The 17,706-nt window shown below is 47.4% G+C and overlaps 1 protein-coding gene across 11 annotated transcripts in view; it reads left to right on the forward strand.

Moving 5' to 3' along the window:
* The window catches only part of DOCK5 (dedicator of cytokinesis 5), a 223,269-nt gene that overhangs the window by 180,046 nt on the left and 25,517 nt on the right, over nucleotides 1–17,706 (forward strand). For 9 of the 11 annotated variants that reach the window (XM_047090919.1, XM_047090925.1, XM_047090926.1 and 6 more), the window contains 5 exons: nucleotides 5,415–5,504; nucleotides 7,321–7,425; nucleotides 13,011–13,152; nucleotides 16,325–16,406; nucleotides 17,433–17,517. In XM_047090919.1, coding sequence (XP_046946875.1) covers nucleotides 5,415–5,504; nucleotides 7,321–7,425; nucleotides 13,011–13,152; nucleotides 16,325–16,406; nucleotides 17,433–17,517 — 504 coding nt within the window. Of the gene's footprint in view, nucleotides 1–5,414; nucleotides 5,505–7,320; nucleotides 7,426–13,010; nucleotides 13,153–16,324; nucleotides 16,407–16,506; nucleotides 17,518–17,706 lie in introns of those variants that run through there. The other 2 variants (XM_047090928.1, XM_047090920.1) reach the window with 2 other exon arrangements.

The raw sequence follows: 17,706 nt of genomic DNA on the forward strand, positions 1-17,706 counted from the left end.
TGAAGGAGATAGTCACCAGTAAAACAGCCCTCTCTTTAGACAACCAGCCACAGTTTGGGGGACTCTGGACCACCCACACGTATGACCAGCTGACAAATTTGAGCGGAGAGGGTCCTATGACGCCCTCAAATTTGATAATACGCCAGAACAACTAACACAACTTGGTAAAGTGCTGTGCTTACGATTATGAGTTTTATCTCAAAGGGCCCAAATCAGAACCAGCCAAATGAAGAAACACACAGGACACGGTCTAGGAGTGTCCCCAATGCAGGGCTTCTGTGTCCTCTCCCTGTGGATTCAGGTCACATCACTCTCCTAGCAATGCGATGTGTTCACCATTCGGAATCTGACCTGAGCTCCTCCTGTGCATAGAGTCTTTGCTGGGGTTGAAGGCCTCGTTAACTGACTCAGTGGCCACACGAGCGAACTCAGTGCCCAGCAGCCCTCTCCTCCCTGGAGGTCAAGCTGATACCGTGTAGTTCAAGGCCCCAGCCCTCTAATCCCATGGGCTGCGGTTCTGGCAAGGCCAGTGCCCATTCTGAGACAGACCACAGGCCCAGTGTGTGTCACCTCATTAGTAGAACTTCAGGTGTGGTCTGAGGGTCCCGCCAGAAACAACAGAGTCACTCTCATCACTGGGGACATTCCAAGAGTTTAGAAGTCCCCTCTTAAGAACTCGGGACAGAGACTGCACGAATTATTTTCGAACAGTGACTCATGACTCACTCTTTTCTTATTCCCATGTGTCTCTTGGAATTCTGGTATTTTTCATGGGAGAGGAAATGGAGAGAGAAATTGAAGAAGTCGGTAGACATCAGTTACCTTGAAGATGGGTAACCCCATTGGAGAACGTGCCGGGCGGCCCAGGGCCCTGCTCTCCATGACCCTAATTTCATCACTTAGGTATTGCTGAGTGCCAAGAGCCAGCACCATCATTTTGAGTGCATTCTCTAGAGATTATAGGCACATGGCATGGCGGGGTGGCTACTTGCCAGACTGCACAGGTAATAAGCAACCTGATTGCTCCAGGGGCCCTCGGGAAGGTAAAATAAACATGTGAACTGGGCAGGAAATTGCGGAGTCTCTGGTGAACTGGAGGAAGCATGTTCAGCTGAAAGGCTTTAAAAAAAAAATTTTTTTTTAACGTTTTATTTATTTTTGAGAGAGACAGAGACAGTGTGAGCAGGGGAGGGGCAGGGAGAGAGGGAGTCACAGAATCCGAAGCAGGCTCCAGGCTCCGAGCTGTCAGCACAGAGCCCGATGCGGGGCTCGAACCCGCGAACCGTGAGATCATGACCTGAGCCGAAGTTGGATGCTCAACCGACGGAGCCACCCAGGCGCCCCAACGTTTATTTATTTTTAAGAGACAGACAGACTGCGAGCAGGGGAGGGGCAGAGAGACAGGGAGATACAGAATCCGAAGCAGGCTCCAGGCTCCGAGCTGTCAGCACAGAGCCTGATGCAGGGCCCGAACCCACCAGTCGTGAGTAAGATCATGACCTGAGCCGAAGTCGGGCGCTTCACCGACTGAGCCACCCAGGCGCCCCTAGCTGAAAGGCTTTTACAATGGAGAAAATAGTATAGAAGGGATAACGGGGGCGGGGGGAGGAAAAAACGGTGTGCTCTCCAAACAAAACATCCTAGAGTTGACACGTTTCAGAGTTCTGGGTAGTTCTTACGGACTGCCACTTCTGGCCACTATTCCTGATTGATCAGTGCAACTTGTTAGTTAAAAATAGACAAATGAACAAGCCAACGCATCCTTCAGAATGGGAGAAGATATTTGCAAATGACATATCGGTTAAAGGGCTAGTATCCAAAATCTAGAAAGAACTTACCAAACTCAACACCTGAAAAACAATCCGGTTAAGAAATGGGCCCAAGACATGAATAGACTTCTTTTCCAAAGAAGACGTCCAGATGGCTAACAGACACATGAAAAGATGCTCAACATCATTCATCATCAGGGAAATCTATATCAAAACTACCATGAGATACCACTTCGCATCTGTCAAAATGGCTCAAATCAACACAAGAAACAACAGAGGTTGGCGAGGATGCAGAGAAAGGGGAACCCTCCTTACCCTGTTGGTGGGAATGCAAACTGGTGAAGCCACTTTGAAAAACAGTATGGAGGTTCCTCAAAAACTTAAAAATAGAACTACCCCATGACCCAGCAATTTCACTACTGGATATTTCCCCAGTGGATACAAAAATACTGATTCTGAGGGACACATGCACCCTGATGTTTATAGCAGCACTATCAATAATAGCCAAATTATGGAAAGAGCACAAATGTCCATCGACTGATGAGTGGATAAAGAAGGCATGGCAAAAAAAAAAAAAAAGGCGGCATGGCATATATATGCAATGGAGTATTACTCAGCCATCAAAAAGAGCGAAATCTTGCAACATTGTGGATGGTTTTAGAGTGTATTATGCTGAGCAAAATAAATCAGTAGGAGAAAGACAAATACCATATTATTTCACTCGTGTGTGGAATTTAAGAAGCAAAATAGATGAACATAGGGGGAAAACATAGACAAACCATAAAACAGACCCTTAATCATGGGGAACAAATTGAAGCTTGATGGGGGGGAAGTGGGTGGGGGGTGGGATAAATGGGTGATGGGTATTAAGGGGGGCACTTGTTGGGATGAGCACTGGGTGTTGTGTGGAAGTGATGAATCACTAAATTCTATTCCTGAGACAAATATTACACTATATGTTAACTAACTGGAATTTAAATTTTTTTTTTCAACGTTTATTTATTTTTGGGACAGAGAGAGACAGAGCATGAACGGGGGAGGGGCAGAGAGAGAGGGAGACACAGAACCGGAACCAGGCTCCAGGCTCCGAGCCATCAGCCCAGAGCCTGACGCGGGGCTCGAACTCACGGACCGCGAGATCGTGACCTGGCTGAAGTCGGACGCTTAACCGACTGCGCCACCCAGGCGCCCCTAACTAACTGGAATTTAAATAAAAACTATAAGCAAACAAATTAATTTATAAAAGCCAGATAATCACCTTAATAAAATAGCTACCATCCATTTAGTACTGGTTGCTCTTTTTGGTGATTTCCAGACTTCCCTTTCTAATTTAATTCTCCTTAAAACCCTATTAGGTAGATATTGTATCTTTTTTACAGGTGACAAACTTGAGGCCCAGAGAGCAAGTATATTTGCTCAAACACTTTGCTCTCTGCACCCCTTTGCCCTCTTAAACATCATTGAGGATCCCAAAGAGCTTTCTTCCCCCTGAATTATATTTATTGATACTTCTACTCTTAGAAATTGAAACAGAAAATCTTAAAATATTTGCTTATTTGTTCTCTTAAGGCCATTTTTACTATTAATATAAATCATATGTATTAAAAATAAGTATATATTCCAGGGGCGCCTGGGTGACTCAGTCGGTTAAGGGTCCGACTTCGGCTCAGGTCATGATCTCACGGTCTGTGAGTTCGAGCCCCACGTTGGGCTCTGTGCTGACAGCTCGGAGCCTGGAGCCTGCTTCCGATCCCGTGTCTCCCTCTCTCTCTGCCCCACCCCCGCTCGTGCTCTGTCTCTCTCTGGCTCTCAAAAATAAATTTAAAAATGTTAAAAAAAAAGTAACTATACATTCCATAAAAACAGTGATACGAGTAGCATCGTTTGACACGTTTGCAAATCTCTTCAGCATCTGGCTGAACAGGAGACAGCAGGATTCTCCTGTGTGCTTCTGTGTTCAGTCTCTCGCGGTATTACACCTGTTGTCGTCCGTGGGAAACCCCGTTGTACAAGAGGATGGGGCTTGGGAAAGGCAAATAGCGTTATTGTTACTAAGGAGATAACGTTGCCTTCTGGTCCCCCTAATAGGGTCTTGGGGACTCGCGGAGACCAGGGACCACACTCTGGGAAGCGCCGTGCTCGGCCATCTCCCTGCCTCTTACATAACTTAGCATTTGGAGAGAACTTCTCTGATACTGTTGACTGGCTTCCAGCTCCAGATTCACCTGATCTGGAATGGGTTCCATATGGCAGATTGCAGAGCCTTTGCAGGGTTCCAGGCACTGAAGTTTCAGAGGGGCCAAAGTTGGCAAATGATTTTGAGAAGACTTAATTTTAAAATGTGTTATAACCGTATGTGAACTGTCCCTACATTCCTTCAGCACCCAGAAACAGTGGAACACAGCACCTGGTTAATAAGGATCAAGTAGGAAATTACCAGATGCTGTGTTATTTATAGTGTCCATCTAAGAGGCGTTTCATGAACTATCAAAACGAACCGAGGGCTCAACCTGGGATGCCAGCCTCAGGCACCACATATGTGCAGTAGGCTGTAACTGAGGCAGTCATAAATGGTTTAAAAAGGCATTTTTCTTGGGGCGCCTGGGTGGCGCAGTCGGTTAAGCGTCCGACTTCAGCCAGGTCACGATCTCGCGGTCCGTGAGTTCGAGCCCCGCGTCAGGCTCTGGGCTGATGGCTCGGAGCCTGGAGCCTGTTTCCGATTCTGTGTCTCCCTCTCTCTCTGCCCCTCCCCCGTTCATGCTCTGTCTCTCTCTGTCCCAAAAATAAATAAACGTTAAAAAAAAAAAAAAAAAGGCATTTTTCTTAAAACTCCCGTTGGCTAAGTAGATAGTTTGGCTAGGAATAGGGAATCAGGGGCGCCTGGGGGGCTCAGTCGGTTAAGCGTCCGACTTCGGCTCCAGTCATGATCTCGCGGTTCGTGGGTTCGAGCCCCGCGTCGGGCTCTGTGCTGACAGCTCAGGGCCTGGAGCCTGCTTCGGATTCTGTGTCTCCCTCTCTCTGTGCCCCTCCCCTGATGGCGCTCTGTCTCTTTCTCTCAAAAATGAATAAAAAGCATTAAAAAATTAAAAAAAAAAATAGGGAATCAGTGCTCTAAATTAGAGAAACAGCTTCCCGAATTGCACGCAACAGTATGGTTAGCCTTTCTTCCATTTTCTTCTCCTCCCAAACATCCTTATTCAAAGCGCACACACACACACACACACACATACACGCACCCCAGAATCAGAACCAGAGCTCACACCAACTTCCTTTCCCCTCTGACAAGACTTCCATGCTTTCAAAACCCAGGTTTGGGAACTGGTTCCTCTCAACTCTCCGTGGTCTTTCGTGCTTTGCCCTTTCAATGCCGTATCGCGTTGTTTAGGACGCACGGTATTCTTCATGTTCTTGCAAATAGAGTTATAGAAGACGTGGCCTGGAAAGCAGCCAAGATACAGTAGCGTCATCATGTCAGAAAAAGACAAAGGTTTGGTTGATCCAGGAGGTGAGGCGTGGTGAGAATGTCTGCAGAAACTCAACCCACCTGACTCCTTAGTCACTGTCAGCGACTCTCCCCTGACTTTCACAGAGGGATCACCGACTGCTTTGTTCTCCGCTTGTAACCCTACCTTTCTTTTTCTGAAGATGTGGGAGAAGGCCATCAAACTGAGCAAAGAGTTGGCTGAGACCTACGAGAGCAAAGTATTCGACTACGAGGGCCTTGGCAACCTGCTGGTGAGTCCCGGTCAGAATATATCAAGCCTCCAGGAGGAGTGTGAAAATCAGCATTCAGGCACATGTTTTTGAACATTTGAGAAAGTCGAGATAAACAGCCTCCTTTACCATGGAAAAGTAAACCGTGCTCAAAAGAAAAATGAAAAAAAAGATGAGGTCCAAAAAACGTTCGCGTTATCTTCCAGATTATCTCTGATAAAGAGCTCGAGATCCTTGCCTACAGACCTCTTGCCCTTGTCTGTGCCTTTTGTCTCTCTAAGGACCCTCCGTATTCCTGACCCATCTCCCCTCTCCCCTCGCAGTTACTCTGCCTTCTGTGAACACGCCCCATATTTCAGATATTTTCTGACATCTTCTGTTCATCAAAATTACTTGTTCTGTGGCCCACATCCTCAGGGGCCTGCTGGTGGCACAGATCAGCTATTTAATATAGCAAAACAAAAATAACCCTCTAAATGTCCAGTGGTAGGCCAACACAGCATTCCATTTGATAATTGTTAGTAGAGGAATCACAAAAGGTCAGGCCACCCATTGTTAGGTAATAACACAGTTGACCCTTGAACAACGCGGGGTGGGGAGGTGAGGGGCGCCAACCCCCCCACACAGCCGAAAAACCACACATGACTTTTGATTCCCCCAAAACTGAACTACTAATAGCCTATTGCTGACCAGAAGCCTGCCTGATAACATAAACAGTTGATCGACACGTATTTTGTACGTGTGTTCTATATTCTTACGATGAAGTAAGCTGGGGAAAGACATTAAGAAGATTGAAAGGAAGAGAAAATATTTCCAGTCCTACACTGTCTTTATCAAAAAAAAAAAAAATCTGCCTGTAAGTGGACTCAAACATTTTAAACGCATACTGTTCAAGGGTCAGGTGTATTTTATTTGAGGGGATAGTTGTCAAGGTCACTTGGAAAAGAGCTTGCCCCGTGTGCTGTGCCAGTTCCTAGTCTCACACACAAAAATCACTTACTCATTTCCTGAACTAAACCGAGCTAAAGCAGAGATAATACCTATCCTTCTCAAGTTATTCCAAGAAATAGAAAGGGAAGGAAAACTTCCAGACTCATTCTATGAAGCCAGTATTACTTTGAACTAAACCGAGCTGTTTGTGATGTAACGTGTTACCCTTCGAAGCAAACACTGTGATAGAAACCTTCACCTCAATAGAGTAGCAATGCAGTCATGGGACCATTGTGGGAGGGGCCGGGACATGCCTCAAAGACCCCAGGTCTGGCGACCTGTTTTGCTTTCTTTAAGTCTGACTCTCAGCCCTGGCCGGGAAACCTATTCCCGTGGGAAGGATTGAAATTAGGGCTGGTACCAGATCTTGAAAAACAGAACATCACCACCACCTTCTGGGCACTTGTGGCTGAACCAAGGACTTTAACGCAAACCACCTGTGAGAACCAGAAGATTCCTGATCTTTCCTCACAGGTCTCTGTTTCAGTGCAGCCACCCTCCGTGAATCTCAGAAAGAGCTTTTGAACCTGTTAGGGGTCCTGAACCCCCTTCAGGAAACTGTCCATCACTAAACACTGCCCCCCTCCGTAGAGGCATGCACACGTGTGCATCTTTCTGCATGCAGCTTCAGAGATTGCTAGACCCTCCAAGGCTCATTCACGGACCCACGTCCCAACCCTTCGATCCAAGAAAAGGATAACGTCTTGGCCCACAAGATATTTTCCAAAGATTTTTCATTTATCTGTTGATCCATGGGAAACGACAAAGCGACCAATACTCTGATCTTCCCCACCCCTCGGTGGTGCCCTTGTAACCTCCCTGTGGAATGCCTTGTTTTGTTTTCCAGAAAAAAAGAGCCTCGTTTTATGAGAACATCATTAAGGCAATGAGGCCTCAGCCGGAGTACTTTGCCGTTGGATACTATGGACAGGGCTTTCCTTCTTTCCTACGGGTAAGAATCCTCAGGGTGGTCCTCTAAGCCATTAAGCCATGCCATCTGAAGGAGGGAAGGTATTCGTCTCTGTTCCAGATGGGCCTAGCGTGTTAGCAGCTGGAGGCCCGTGTTCTCACTGTGGGAGGTCGGGGAGGGAAACCACTTCCTGCGTGGCCGGCGTCCTCACCCCACGCCCCCAGCCTCTGGTATTCTGGCAGCGCGGTTGTAAAATGACTTTTCCCAGGTGGAATGAAAAGGGGAAAAACAGAACCCTCCCCTCCACTGGTCTGCTGCTACAGATCAGGCTGGGGGAAAGTGCGGATTGATGTGTTTCCTTGTTTATTTTGTTTCCAGCCAGAGCCAGTTTGAAAGCAAATATCCCAAGGACGGGACTGCGAGAGTTTCACAAAAATAAAAACAGGCGTTGTAGTAGTGAAAAGGACCGTGTTTTTCCTTCCCAAAATTGTCTATAACGGGATACTGGTTCTAAAATCTAAAAAACAAACAAAATCGTATTTTTTCCGGCACAAACGGAAGCCTCTTTAGAGGTGGCCGTGTTTGGATGTATGATCCATTTTCCTTCCCCTAATTTAAGAAAATGTAGAAAGGAAGTACTCTGCGTGCTGCATCATTCCCAAGGAGGAGGTAACTCATTCATTCATTCATTCTGTAACGTCTGCTGAGTGCCTACTGTGTACCAGGCACATACTAGGCAGATTATAATCAGATATGGCCCTTACTCTCATGGCGTTTACAGCCTAATGGGTATAATGTTAATTGAATAATTATGCAAACAAATGGAAATTGAAACTGACCAAAACGGGTATCCTGTGCTGTAAGCGTTGGTTAACCAGGGAGCATTTACTGAAATATTAACCCAAGTAAAATAAAAACTTATGTTCACATGAAAAAAAAATTCACATGATTGTTTATAGCACCGTTATTTATAATCACCAAAGACTGGATGCAACTCAGGTGTCCCTTAGTTGATGAGGGGATTAAAAAAATGTGAAAGAGCCATGCAATGGAATATTACTCAGTAATTAAGAGGAATAAAGTACTGGGGCGTCTGGGTGGCTCGGTCACTTTAGCATCCAACTCTTGATTTTGGCTCAGGTCATGATCTCAAGGTTTCGTGAGTTCGAGCCCAAGTCAGGCTCTGCACTGGCAGCATGGAGACTGCTTGGGATTCTCTCTCTCCCCACCTCTCTCTCTGCCCCTCCCCGACTTGTGCTGCCTCTGTCTCTCCCAAGATGAATAAATGAACTTAAAAAACATTTTTTTTTTAAAGGAATGAAGTTCTGATACATACAAGCATGTGGGTGAATCCCGGTGCATTGTGCTAATAAGTAAAAGAACTTAGAGCATAAGGTCTACGTACTCTCTGATTTTCTTTCTTTTTCTTTAATGTTTATTTTTTATTTTGAGAGAGAAAGAGAGCGCACAAGTGGAGGACGGGCAGAGAGCCAGGGAGAGAGAGAGAATATGAGCAGGTTCCACACTGTCAGTAGAGCCTGATGCAGGGCTCAATCTCCCCAGTCGTGAGATCATGACCTAAGCCAAAACCAAGAGTCGGACACTTAATGGACTGAGCCACCCAGGCGCCCCTCTCTGATTTTCTTTATATGGCATCTGTTACGCTTAACGTAGAGATGGAAAACAGATGAGCCGTCATCTGGTAGCTGTTGGGGGAGGGTTGGGCTTCACAAGTATCAGGAAATTTTGAGTGGTAGTGAAACTGTTGTGTATCTTGATTGTGGTCATGGTTATGTTTGTCAAAACTGGCAGAATTTTACAGCAAACAGGGTAGATTTTACTCTATGCGAATCATGCCTGCATTTTGTTTAAGAGTCGAGAAAGACTTCCTGGGAAATTGCTGTTCCGACTGCAATGTGAGCTTGGTGTTATGGAGATCAGGGTGATAGGAAGAAACATTCCAGGCAGAGGAAGTGGCAGGCGAGGGCATGGCTGTGCCTGGGAATGAAAGACCAGCACGGTGGTCACAGACAGAGTGAGGTGAGCAGGGAGTTGAGGCACAAAGTGTGGGGGAGATCACACCGGGCAGGGCCATGGGGTTGCCCCAGCTGTGTTGTCAGCATCCCAAGAGCAGGAGGGAGCCATTGTGGATTCTAGGTGTTGGCAAGGTCATCGTCTGGCTGGTATGGGCAGTGGTCGGATGTGTATAGATAAGCCACTAGAAACTGTCGCAGATTTTGAGAGAAGGGATGTCGGGATGGCCTAGGGAAGTAGCTGTAGGAAAAATGGAGGGATTTCGTACTTGATGATTATTGTTGGGCCATGTGCGTGAGGAAGGAAGGGAGTAGGTCTCTGGCCTGTGTACTAGAGGGCCTATGGAGCCATCCACTAAGATAGCAGTAAAGGAAAAGGATAGAGTCAATCCGTTCATTGAATAAATATTTATTGAACTCTTACTTTGTGCCTTGTTATATTATAGGCATGGGGGCACGGTCCAAAGCAACCCAAATCCTTGAAATAATGGAGCTTATATACTAGCTTGGAAACACACACAAAATGTAAGTGAGACATTTAGTATGTCAGACGGCCTAGAACAATGCCTCACGCCGTGTAGACACTCCATAAGTATCAAGGAGAAGATGTCAGGGAAGGTGAACAGAGAGGCAGGTGATGGGGGTGGAGCTACAATTTTAAATGGAGTGAATAGGAAAGGTGTCAGTAAGGAAATGACACTTGAGCAAAAACCTGAAAGAAGAGAGGGAATAAGGCAGGTAACCGTCAAGAGATGAGATGGGGTACCAGGCAGTGAGGACAGCAGGTTCGGAAGCCTTGAGCCTGGAAGCACATGACCAAGAGGACAAGTAGAGAATGGGGGCAGATGGCTCTGGGTACCGGATCGCAGAGGGCCTGTCCCATCTTTGTACGTTCTTTGTGAAAGTCTGGTTTCGGCCATACTCCGTGTGAGGTAAATTTGGAACATCCGAAAGATGCAAGTCAACAATCTGATGTATGGATCCAGAACTCAACGGAAAGTTCCCGGCTGGAGATAAAGTTGGGGGGTTATATTTGCACCTGGATGAGGTAGCGTAGGGAAAGAGAATGGGGCACCAAGGGGAGAGGGTCTAGGAAGGAGCCTTGCAGTAGGTTCTAGTCTTAAATCGGCCCTCAGTCTCGGCACTCGAGTCCTGGTAAGGCAGTGGTGCCTGCCATACTTGTGTGTGACTGCTGTGTCACGTGACGTAACGGACGTGGGTCGGTGGGCCAGCCAAAAGACTAGACTTTCCAGTTGAGACATCGGGGTCCAGATCATCGGCTGGGTGACTCTGTGATGTCGGCCAAATCCTATGACCTCCGCCTTTTCTGATGTGTAAATTGGAGAAATACTGCCCACTCCACAGGGCCGTTTTCAGAAGGAAATAGATAGCCCAGAGGAGTGCTTTACACGCCGTCAAGTGGTTTGTGGATGCTCTGTGTTATCAAAGGTGCTGGAAAATATAAATGCCTCCTCAGTGATCTAACCTACGTGCCCTTCTGTCTTACGGACTATTTCCCCAAACTCAGACTATCTGAAATTGTGTTGTCCGCTTCCCCCCAAGCCCAGCCCGGTCCCCTTCGTCCCCGTTTCTGTCAGCGGCACATGCTCTTCCTGTTCCCCGGCCAGGCATCCCCGAATCCTCCTTGATTCTCCCCATCTGCTGGCCCTTCACCAAACACCAGAGTCAAACACCAGATCTCGTAGCTTCTCCTTCTCCCACTCAGTCCTGCCTAGGATTCCTGCAGCTGAACGTGCACTCCACTGTTCAGACGAGCCTGTCCAGACTGCTTCTGTCATCCTGTCACTCCCTCCTTGCAGAACCTCCAGTACGTTCCCTGGGCCTTCGGAACTTGTGCCTGCCTTTCACTGGTCTGGCTCATGCAAGCTTATTTCTTCTACCTCAGTTCCATCCTGTCTGCCCCGTGGCCTTATCCCTCTGTTCACTTACCGTGCCTGTTTTGGTTGTCCAGCCCTTCTCTTTTCCTCTCCTTACCCTATCTGTCCACCTGGGCCCGGTCAATCTCAACGTCGTCCCTGAAGCCCTCCCTTGCAATCCGTTCTGGTCCGTGCTGACCTTGTGCTTGTCTGCTCCCGTTCACCTTGTTGCCCACGTCCCACACTTAGTGCCACCCTGTGCTCAGCTTCCTTGCCTGCCGCCGCTTTGCCTGAACGATGGCATTTCACGAGGCAGGAATTAGTCACATAAATCTTTCCCGGCTTGGAAAAACTTTCATCCTCCCTTCCCAAAGATCTGGCAATTTCGACCGCCATCAGCATTTATCCTACAAGATACGTTGCCTTCAAGTTGCTTGTATCAACTGTCATATTTGCTTGTTTTCTGTTTCTGCCGGAAGCTGAGTTTTGTGAGAGTGGGGGCATCATCATATCCCTCGTGTCTTAGCATTTCCACTGTGTTTGTCCAATGCGTGTTGGTTATGTGAATGGACAAGTAAATTCTAAAAGCGATTTTCCCGGACAGTATGGGCCCCAGTTTTAGTTAAAAACGGCTCATGTCTGGGCTGCCAATGCTAAGTACTCATCTGTGATGAGCAGGTGAGCAGAAACCTTCAAACCGTGGCTGCGTTAGAACTTAACTTGGGCGACATCAGCCGTGAATCAGATTACTCCTAAGCCTGAGACTTAGGAAACTTCTTTCTTAAAAAAAAAAAAAAAGAAAGAAAAAAGGCCCAATTCTATTAATTTTGTTAAGCAGAAGAAGAATGTAGGTTAGAATGGAGAGAACAGGGGCGCCTGGGTGGCGCAGTCAGTTAAGCGTCCGACTTCAGCCAGGTCACGATCTTGCGGTCCGTGAGTTCGAGCCCCGCGTCAGGCTCTGGGCTGATAGCTCAGAGCCTGGAGCCTGTTTCCGATTCTGTGTCTCCCTCTCTCTGCCCCTCCCCCGTTCGTGCTCTGTCTCTCTCTGTCCCCAAAATAAATAAACATTGGAAAAAAAAAAATAGAATGGAGAGAACAGTATTTAGTGCAGTTATTTTCCTTGAGACGTTGACATTGCCCTCCACGGAGGTTTTCGGGAGAATCTAGGGACTGCTCTAAAGCATTCCTGTTCTTCCCAAGTGAAAGTTTGTTGTGTTGACTCTCTTCATGCATTCCCGTCCTGTATGTCAGTGCCACTCCAAGCGCTGGTCCACAGACCGATACTGGATCTTGATGGGAGGAGGGATTGCCTGGGAAGAAATCGCTACCCTTCCTTCCTTCATTGAGAATGTCTTGCTATGGGGAAAAAAAAAAAATCCGGTAAATGCAACACTGTGCCCGGTGACATCACAGATCCATATCAGGGCACAAGCCCCTCATTGCCTTGTGGATGAGTGCAGAGCACTCCTCTGGTCTGTGGTCGTTGGGCCACACTACGAGAAGCACTGCGGAAGCAGCTTTATGCCCTTGACCTTAATGCCCAAATCACCCGTGAGCTCTTGCCGGATAGGATGGTTGGTGCAGGGCGCGCAGTGAGTATTCAGTGAGAACTTGATGGCGCTTTGGCTGGGAGGGCATGGCTTCCTCAGCACCGGGCTCTCCAGGGCTCCTTCACGCTTCATATTTAACTACCCGCCTTGCTGTCTCTGACCTGCAGAACAAAATCTTTATCTATCGGGGGAAGGAGTACGAGAGGCGAGAAGACTTCAGCCTGAGGTTGCTGACGCAGTTCCCCAATGCCGAGAAGATGACCAGCACCACGCCCCCGGGAGAGGAAATCAAGTCGTCCCCAAAACAGTGTATCCTTGCCTTGGGGAGGCCCGGCCCGGCCACAGAAGCTAAGGGTTCGGTCCCCCGACCACTCGTTTAACCATTCTGAGTCAGCCTCCCATTCTGTGTCAAAGCTTTGGGGCCCTATGTCCTTAGCTCATGGTTATGAAGTAGAGGAGAGAGATGGTAAGCAGATCTTGAATAGGAAAGGATGTTTTAGAGCCAAATGGAGAGCTTGAGGACAGAGCGTTCCTGCTCAGAATCCTGGATCCTGGATAAAGACGTCTGGCTCTTCTTTTGTAACATGCAATGACTTACTGAAAAATTAATTACATGCTTTCTTTTTTTTTTAGATGTTTTTATTTGTTTTTGAGAGAGAGAGAGAGAGACAGAGTGTAACTGGGGGAGGGGCAGAGAGAGGAAGACACAGAATCCGAAACAGGCTGCAGGCTCCAGGCTCTGAGCTGTCAGCACAGAGCCCGACACAGGACTTGAACCCACGACCCACGAGGAGCCACCCAGGCACCCCTATTACATGCTTTCTTATACATAAGTAAATAAGCGAGCTCCATGACAAAATTAGTTTTGAAGCCTTTTCATGTGTTTTGTACTAAAATAAAGATGTTCTAAAATTGAACAGTATTCAGAATAAAGAGAGGTAGGTAAGACAGAGCTGGTGTGGCATGGTAGATAAAAAAAAAAAACAGTCTCTGGAGCCTCAGTGCCTGGGTTCGAGTCTCAGCTCTATCATGTACTATGTCTCTTAAGGGCAAGTTCCTTAATGTCTATGCTCCTTAGTTTTCCCATCTGTAAAATGGGGATGGTGTTCATTCTTTCTCATGGAATTTTTGTAAAGGTGGAGCAAATATATGTCAAAGATTAGTAACAATGCCTGGTATTAATACAAATTCAATAGATATTGCCTATTATCATAGGTACCGGTGTAGAAAGATTCACGATAATAACAGACCAATAGACAGACGTTTAAGAGAACAGCGACCCATTAACACACAGTAGGTGCTTGGAAAAAGACTAGTCTTTGAAGATAAATCCTTGTTTGGGTTATGAGGGTTCAGAAAACCACCGAGCTGCCTCTGTGGTGTGGGAATGAAAAGAGGCCTTCCAAGAACTGAATTCCTGTCGCTTGGCCCCCGGCCCTTCCTGCGTATTCACTAGACCTTGTCGAAACTTCTTCGTTCCTCCAGGTCTTGCTTTCTCATATACGAGGTGTGAGTCTGTTTTCCCTAAATACCTCGTAGCGCTTCTGTGAGGATCCAAATAGAAAGGAGATCATTAAAACGCTCTGTCAGCTAGACCGGTGTGAGGCCCAGCCCGGTGGTGCTCAGATTTTCTCATGTGTGAGGATCGCCACGGAGAGATTCTCACTGAGCAGTTGTGAATTGTTTTTTCTTTTGTTTTTTTTACTGCTTATTTATCTTTGAGAGAGAGAGCGTGCGTGTGTAAGTGGGGGACCGTGAATCCGAAGCCAGGCTCTGCTGCACTGACGGTGGTGAGCCCAACGTAGGGCTTGAACTCACGAGCTATGAGATCATGACCCGAGTCAAAGTTGGATACTCAATGCCCGGAGCCACTCAGGCGCCCCTCAGCAGCTGTGAATTCTTATTTTTTATTTTTTTTTAATTAACGTTTATTTATTTTTGAGACAGAGAGAGACAGAGCATGAACGGGGGAGGGGCAGAGAGAGAGGGAGACACAGAATCCGAAACAGGCTCCAGGCTCCGAGCCATCAGCCCAGAGCCCGACGCGGGGCTCGAACTCACGGACCGCGAGATCGTGACCTGAGCTGAAGTCGGACGCTTAACCGACTGAGCCACCCAGGCACCCCAGCAGCTGTGAATTCTAATTCTGTATTCTTAGTACCTGTCCTGGTGCCAGGGTCTAGAGACTTCACCCAGAAATCCTGGAAGTCACTGGTCTGTCCGGACGCATGGCCTGAAACTCCAGTTTAAATGCTGCAGATTTTGGGGCGCCTGGGTGGCTCAGTCGGTTAAGCGTCCGACTTCAGCTCAGGTCACGATCTCGTAGTATGTGAGTTCGAGCCCCGCGTCGGGCTCTGTGCTGACTGCTCAGAGCCTGGAGCCTGTTTCAGATTCTGTGTCTCCCTCTCTCTCTGCCCCTCCCCCGTTCATGCTCTGTCTCTCTCTGTCTCAAAAATAAATAAATGTTAAAAAAAAAAAAATTTAAATGCTGCAGATTTTGAAACAGTAGATCTGCACTGGCAAGGGCCAGAAATAAAAGGTTATTACTAATTCAGACTATCAAGTCAGAGACTCGGGTCTTACCCCCGAGCTGGCTTGGAAGCCTGACTTTACCATTTTCCAGTTACGTGCTCTGGCTCATCTCGGAGCCTCAGATTCCTCATCTGTAAAAGATTTATCACATCCACCTGTTAGTTGTGTTTTATTAGAGGTAACGTATGGAAAGCCTACTTCAGGGGCGCCTGGGCGGCTCAGTCAGTTAAGTCCTACTCTTGATTTCAGTTCAGGTCATGATCTCATGGTTTGTGAGACTGAGCCCTGCGTCCGGCCCTGCACTGACAGCACGGAGCCTGCTTGGGATTCTGTCTTCCTGTCCCTCTCTCTCTGCCTCTCCTCCTTTCCCCCTCCCTCACAATAAAGGAAGGAAGGAAGGGAGGGAGGGAGGAAGGAAGGAAGGAGGGAGGGAGGGAAGGAAGGAAGGAAGGAAGGAAGGAAGGAAGGAAGGAAGGAAGGAAGGAAGGAAGGAAAAAAAAAGGAAAGACAAAATCTACATCAGTCCCCAGCTATGGCCCTCAATAAACAAGTGCTATCCAAAGATCCCAGAAATTCCTATTGCACAGGCTCTGGAGTCTGGCTATTTCAGAGGTATGCTTGTCGAAAAGAAATTATTTAAAACTGTGTCTAATCCCCCCCCCCTCGCCCCGATATTTCATTGATGCCTATTTTCCTATGGCAAGGTTGTTTTGCCAGGTGTCTGACCAAAAAATGTCCTAGGATTGTGGCTTAATAAGACATTTTGATAATACATAAGGAAACCCTGTTTTCCGTGCGGTCCTGGCATTCAGTGAAAAAGAGTAATTAATGCAGGTACCATGTCCCATCTGTAAAGCCGGGGGGGGGGGGGGGGGGGAGGGGGACAAGCAGTCCTTTCTGCCTGTGACAGCTTCATGGCCCGGCCCCTTTTCCTTAATGAGCTCGTCAGACATGCAGTGTTTCACCGTAAAGCCAGTGATGAGCCTGCCTCCCAGCTACAAGGACAAACCAGTTCCAGAGCAGATCTTAAAGTAAGGAGGGGCTCTTTTGGTTTGTTTTTAGAAGCATTTTTTTTCTCTGACACACTTGATCTAGAAGTACCTCAACACCAAAGCCTTGAACTCATTACAGTTTGGAAAACCTTCTGTTGTCTTAAACCTCTGGAGCTGCTCTAACAGGATACCACAGACTGGGTGGCTTATAAACAACAGACATTCATTGCTCACAGTTCTGGAGGCTGGGGAGTCCAAGGTCAAGGCTCCAGCGGATTTGGTGTCTGGCGAGGACCTGCTTCCTGGTTCACAGACATCGACTTCTTGCTGTGTCCTCACGTGGCAGAAAGGGTGATGGATCTCTCGGGTCTCTTACAAGGGCGCTAATCCCATTCAAGAGGGTAGAACATAAGCACTTACCACGGAGGCTACTTCCTAATACCATCACGTTGTGGGGGGGCTGGGGGGGTGTTAGGATTTCAACATATGCACTTGGGGGGAACACAAGTGTTCAGACCGCAGCAACTCTTTATTTTCAGTATAAAATATGAGCTTGGTAATTCGAAGGGATTTGGGGCAGGTGGGGTGGGGGTTGGGGGTTTTTTTAGGCAGAGGGAGATCAGGAATTTCACTGTTAGGTTTTGGATCTCCTGGATCTCAATTCCACCCGGAAGCACTCACTTAGGAGTGGCTGACCTCACCTTGCCTGGTGGGTTCCCCAGTGATCGCAGGTCCCGGTCTTTTTCCTCAGAAGCTAAAATATTAGAAGGATTGCTAGAACTGTGATAAAACTATTACAAATGCGATCACAAACATGGATATAAGTACATACGCCTTTTTAAATGGCGAGCTGTGGAATGGATCCGTAAATAAGAAAATTAAGATGTGCAATAAAATGTGCACCCCCTCCCGCCTTCCTTATGAAGACTGTGTCTGTTTTGAGATCGCTCAGGGGATAAGGCTCGGTCTGTGGAAGACGCGGCCCAGGGCTTATTTGAAGTTTGCTCAAGGAGCACTTGTTCTAAGAGAAACTCCAGCGTTGTGGCGATGTCTCTCTCTCCCCAGCTACTACAGAGCCAATGAAGTACAACAATTCCAGTATTCCCGGCCATTCCGGAAAGGAGAAAAGGATCCAGATAATGAATTTGCTGTGAGTCCATCCACTTTGCCCTCTAAAACAAGGTCAAGTTGCCATCCAAATGGAGGCTTTCCACCTGACCGACACAGACAGCAGAAACGATGGCAGCACGAGGGGTAGAGGTTCTACGTGCTTACTGCGTAGACAGCAGGCCAGCTCAGTGGAAAGCTCTAGACTGGCACCCATCCAAAAAAAAAAAAA

Source organism: Lynx rufus, unplaced genomic scaffold (assembly GCF_022079265.1).
Source record: "Lynx rufus isolate CCGP_SWC_20201006 ecotype Redwood Valley unplaced genomic scaffold, mLynRuf1.p SCAF_3, whole genome shotgun sequence".
NCBI lineage: Eukaryota > Metazoa > Chordata > Mammalia > Carnivora > Felidae > Lynx > Lynx rufus.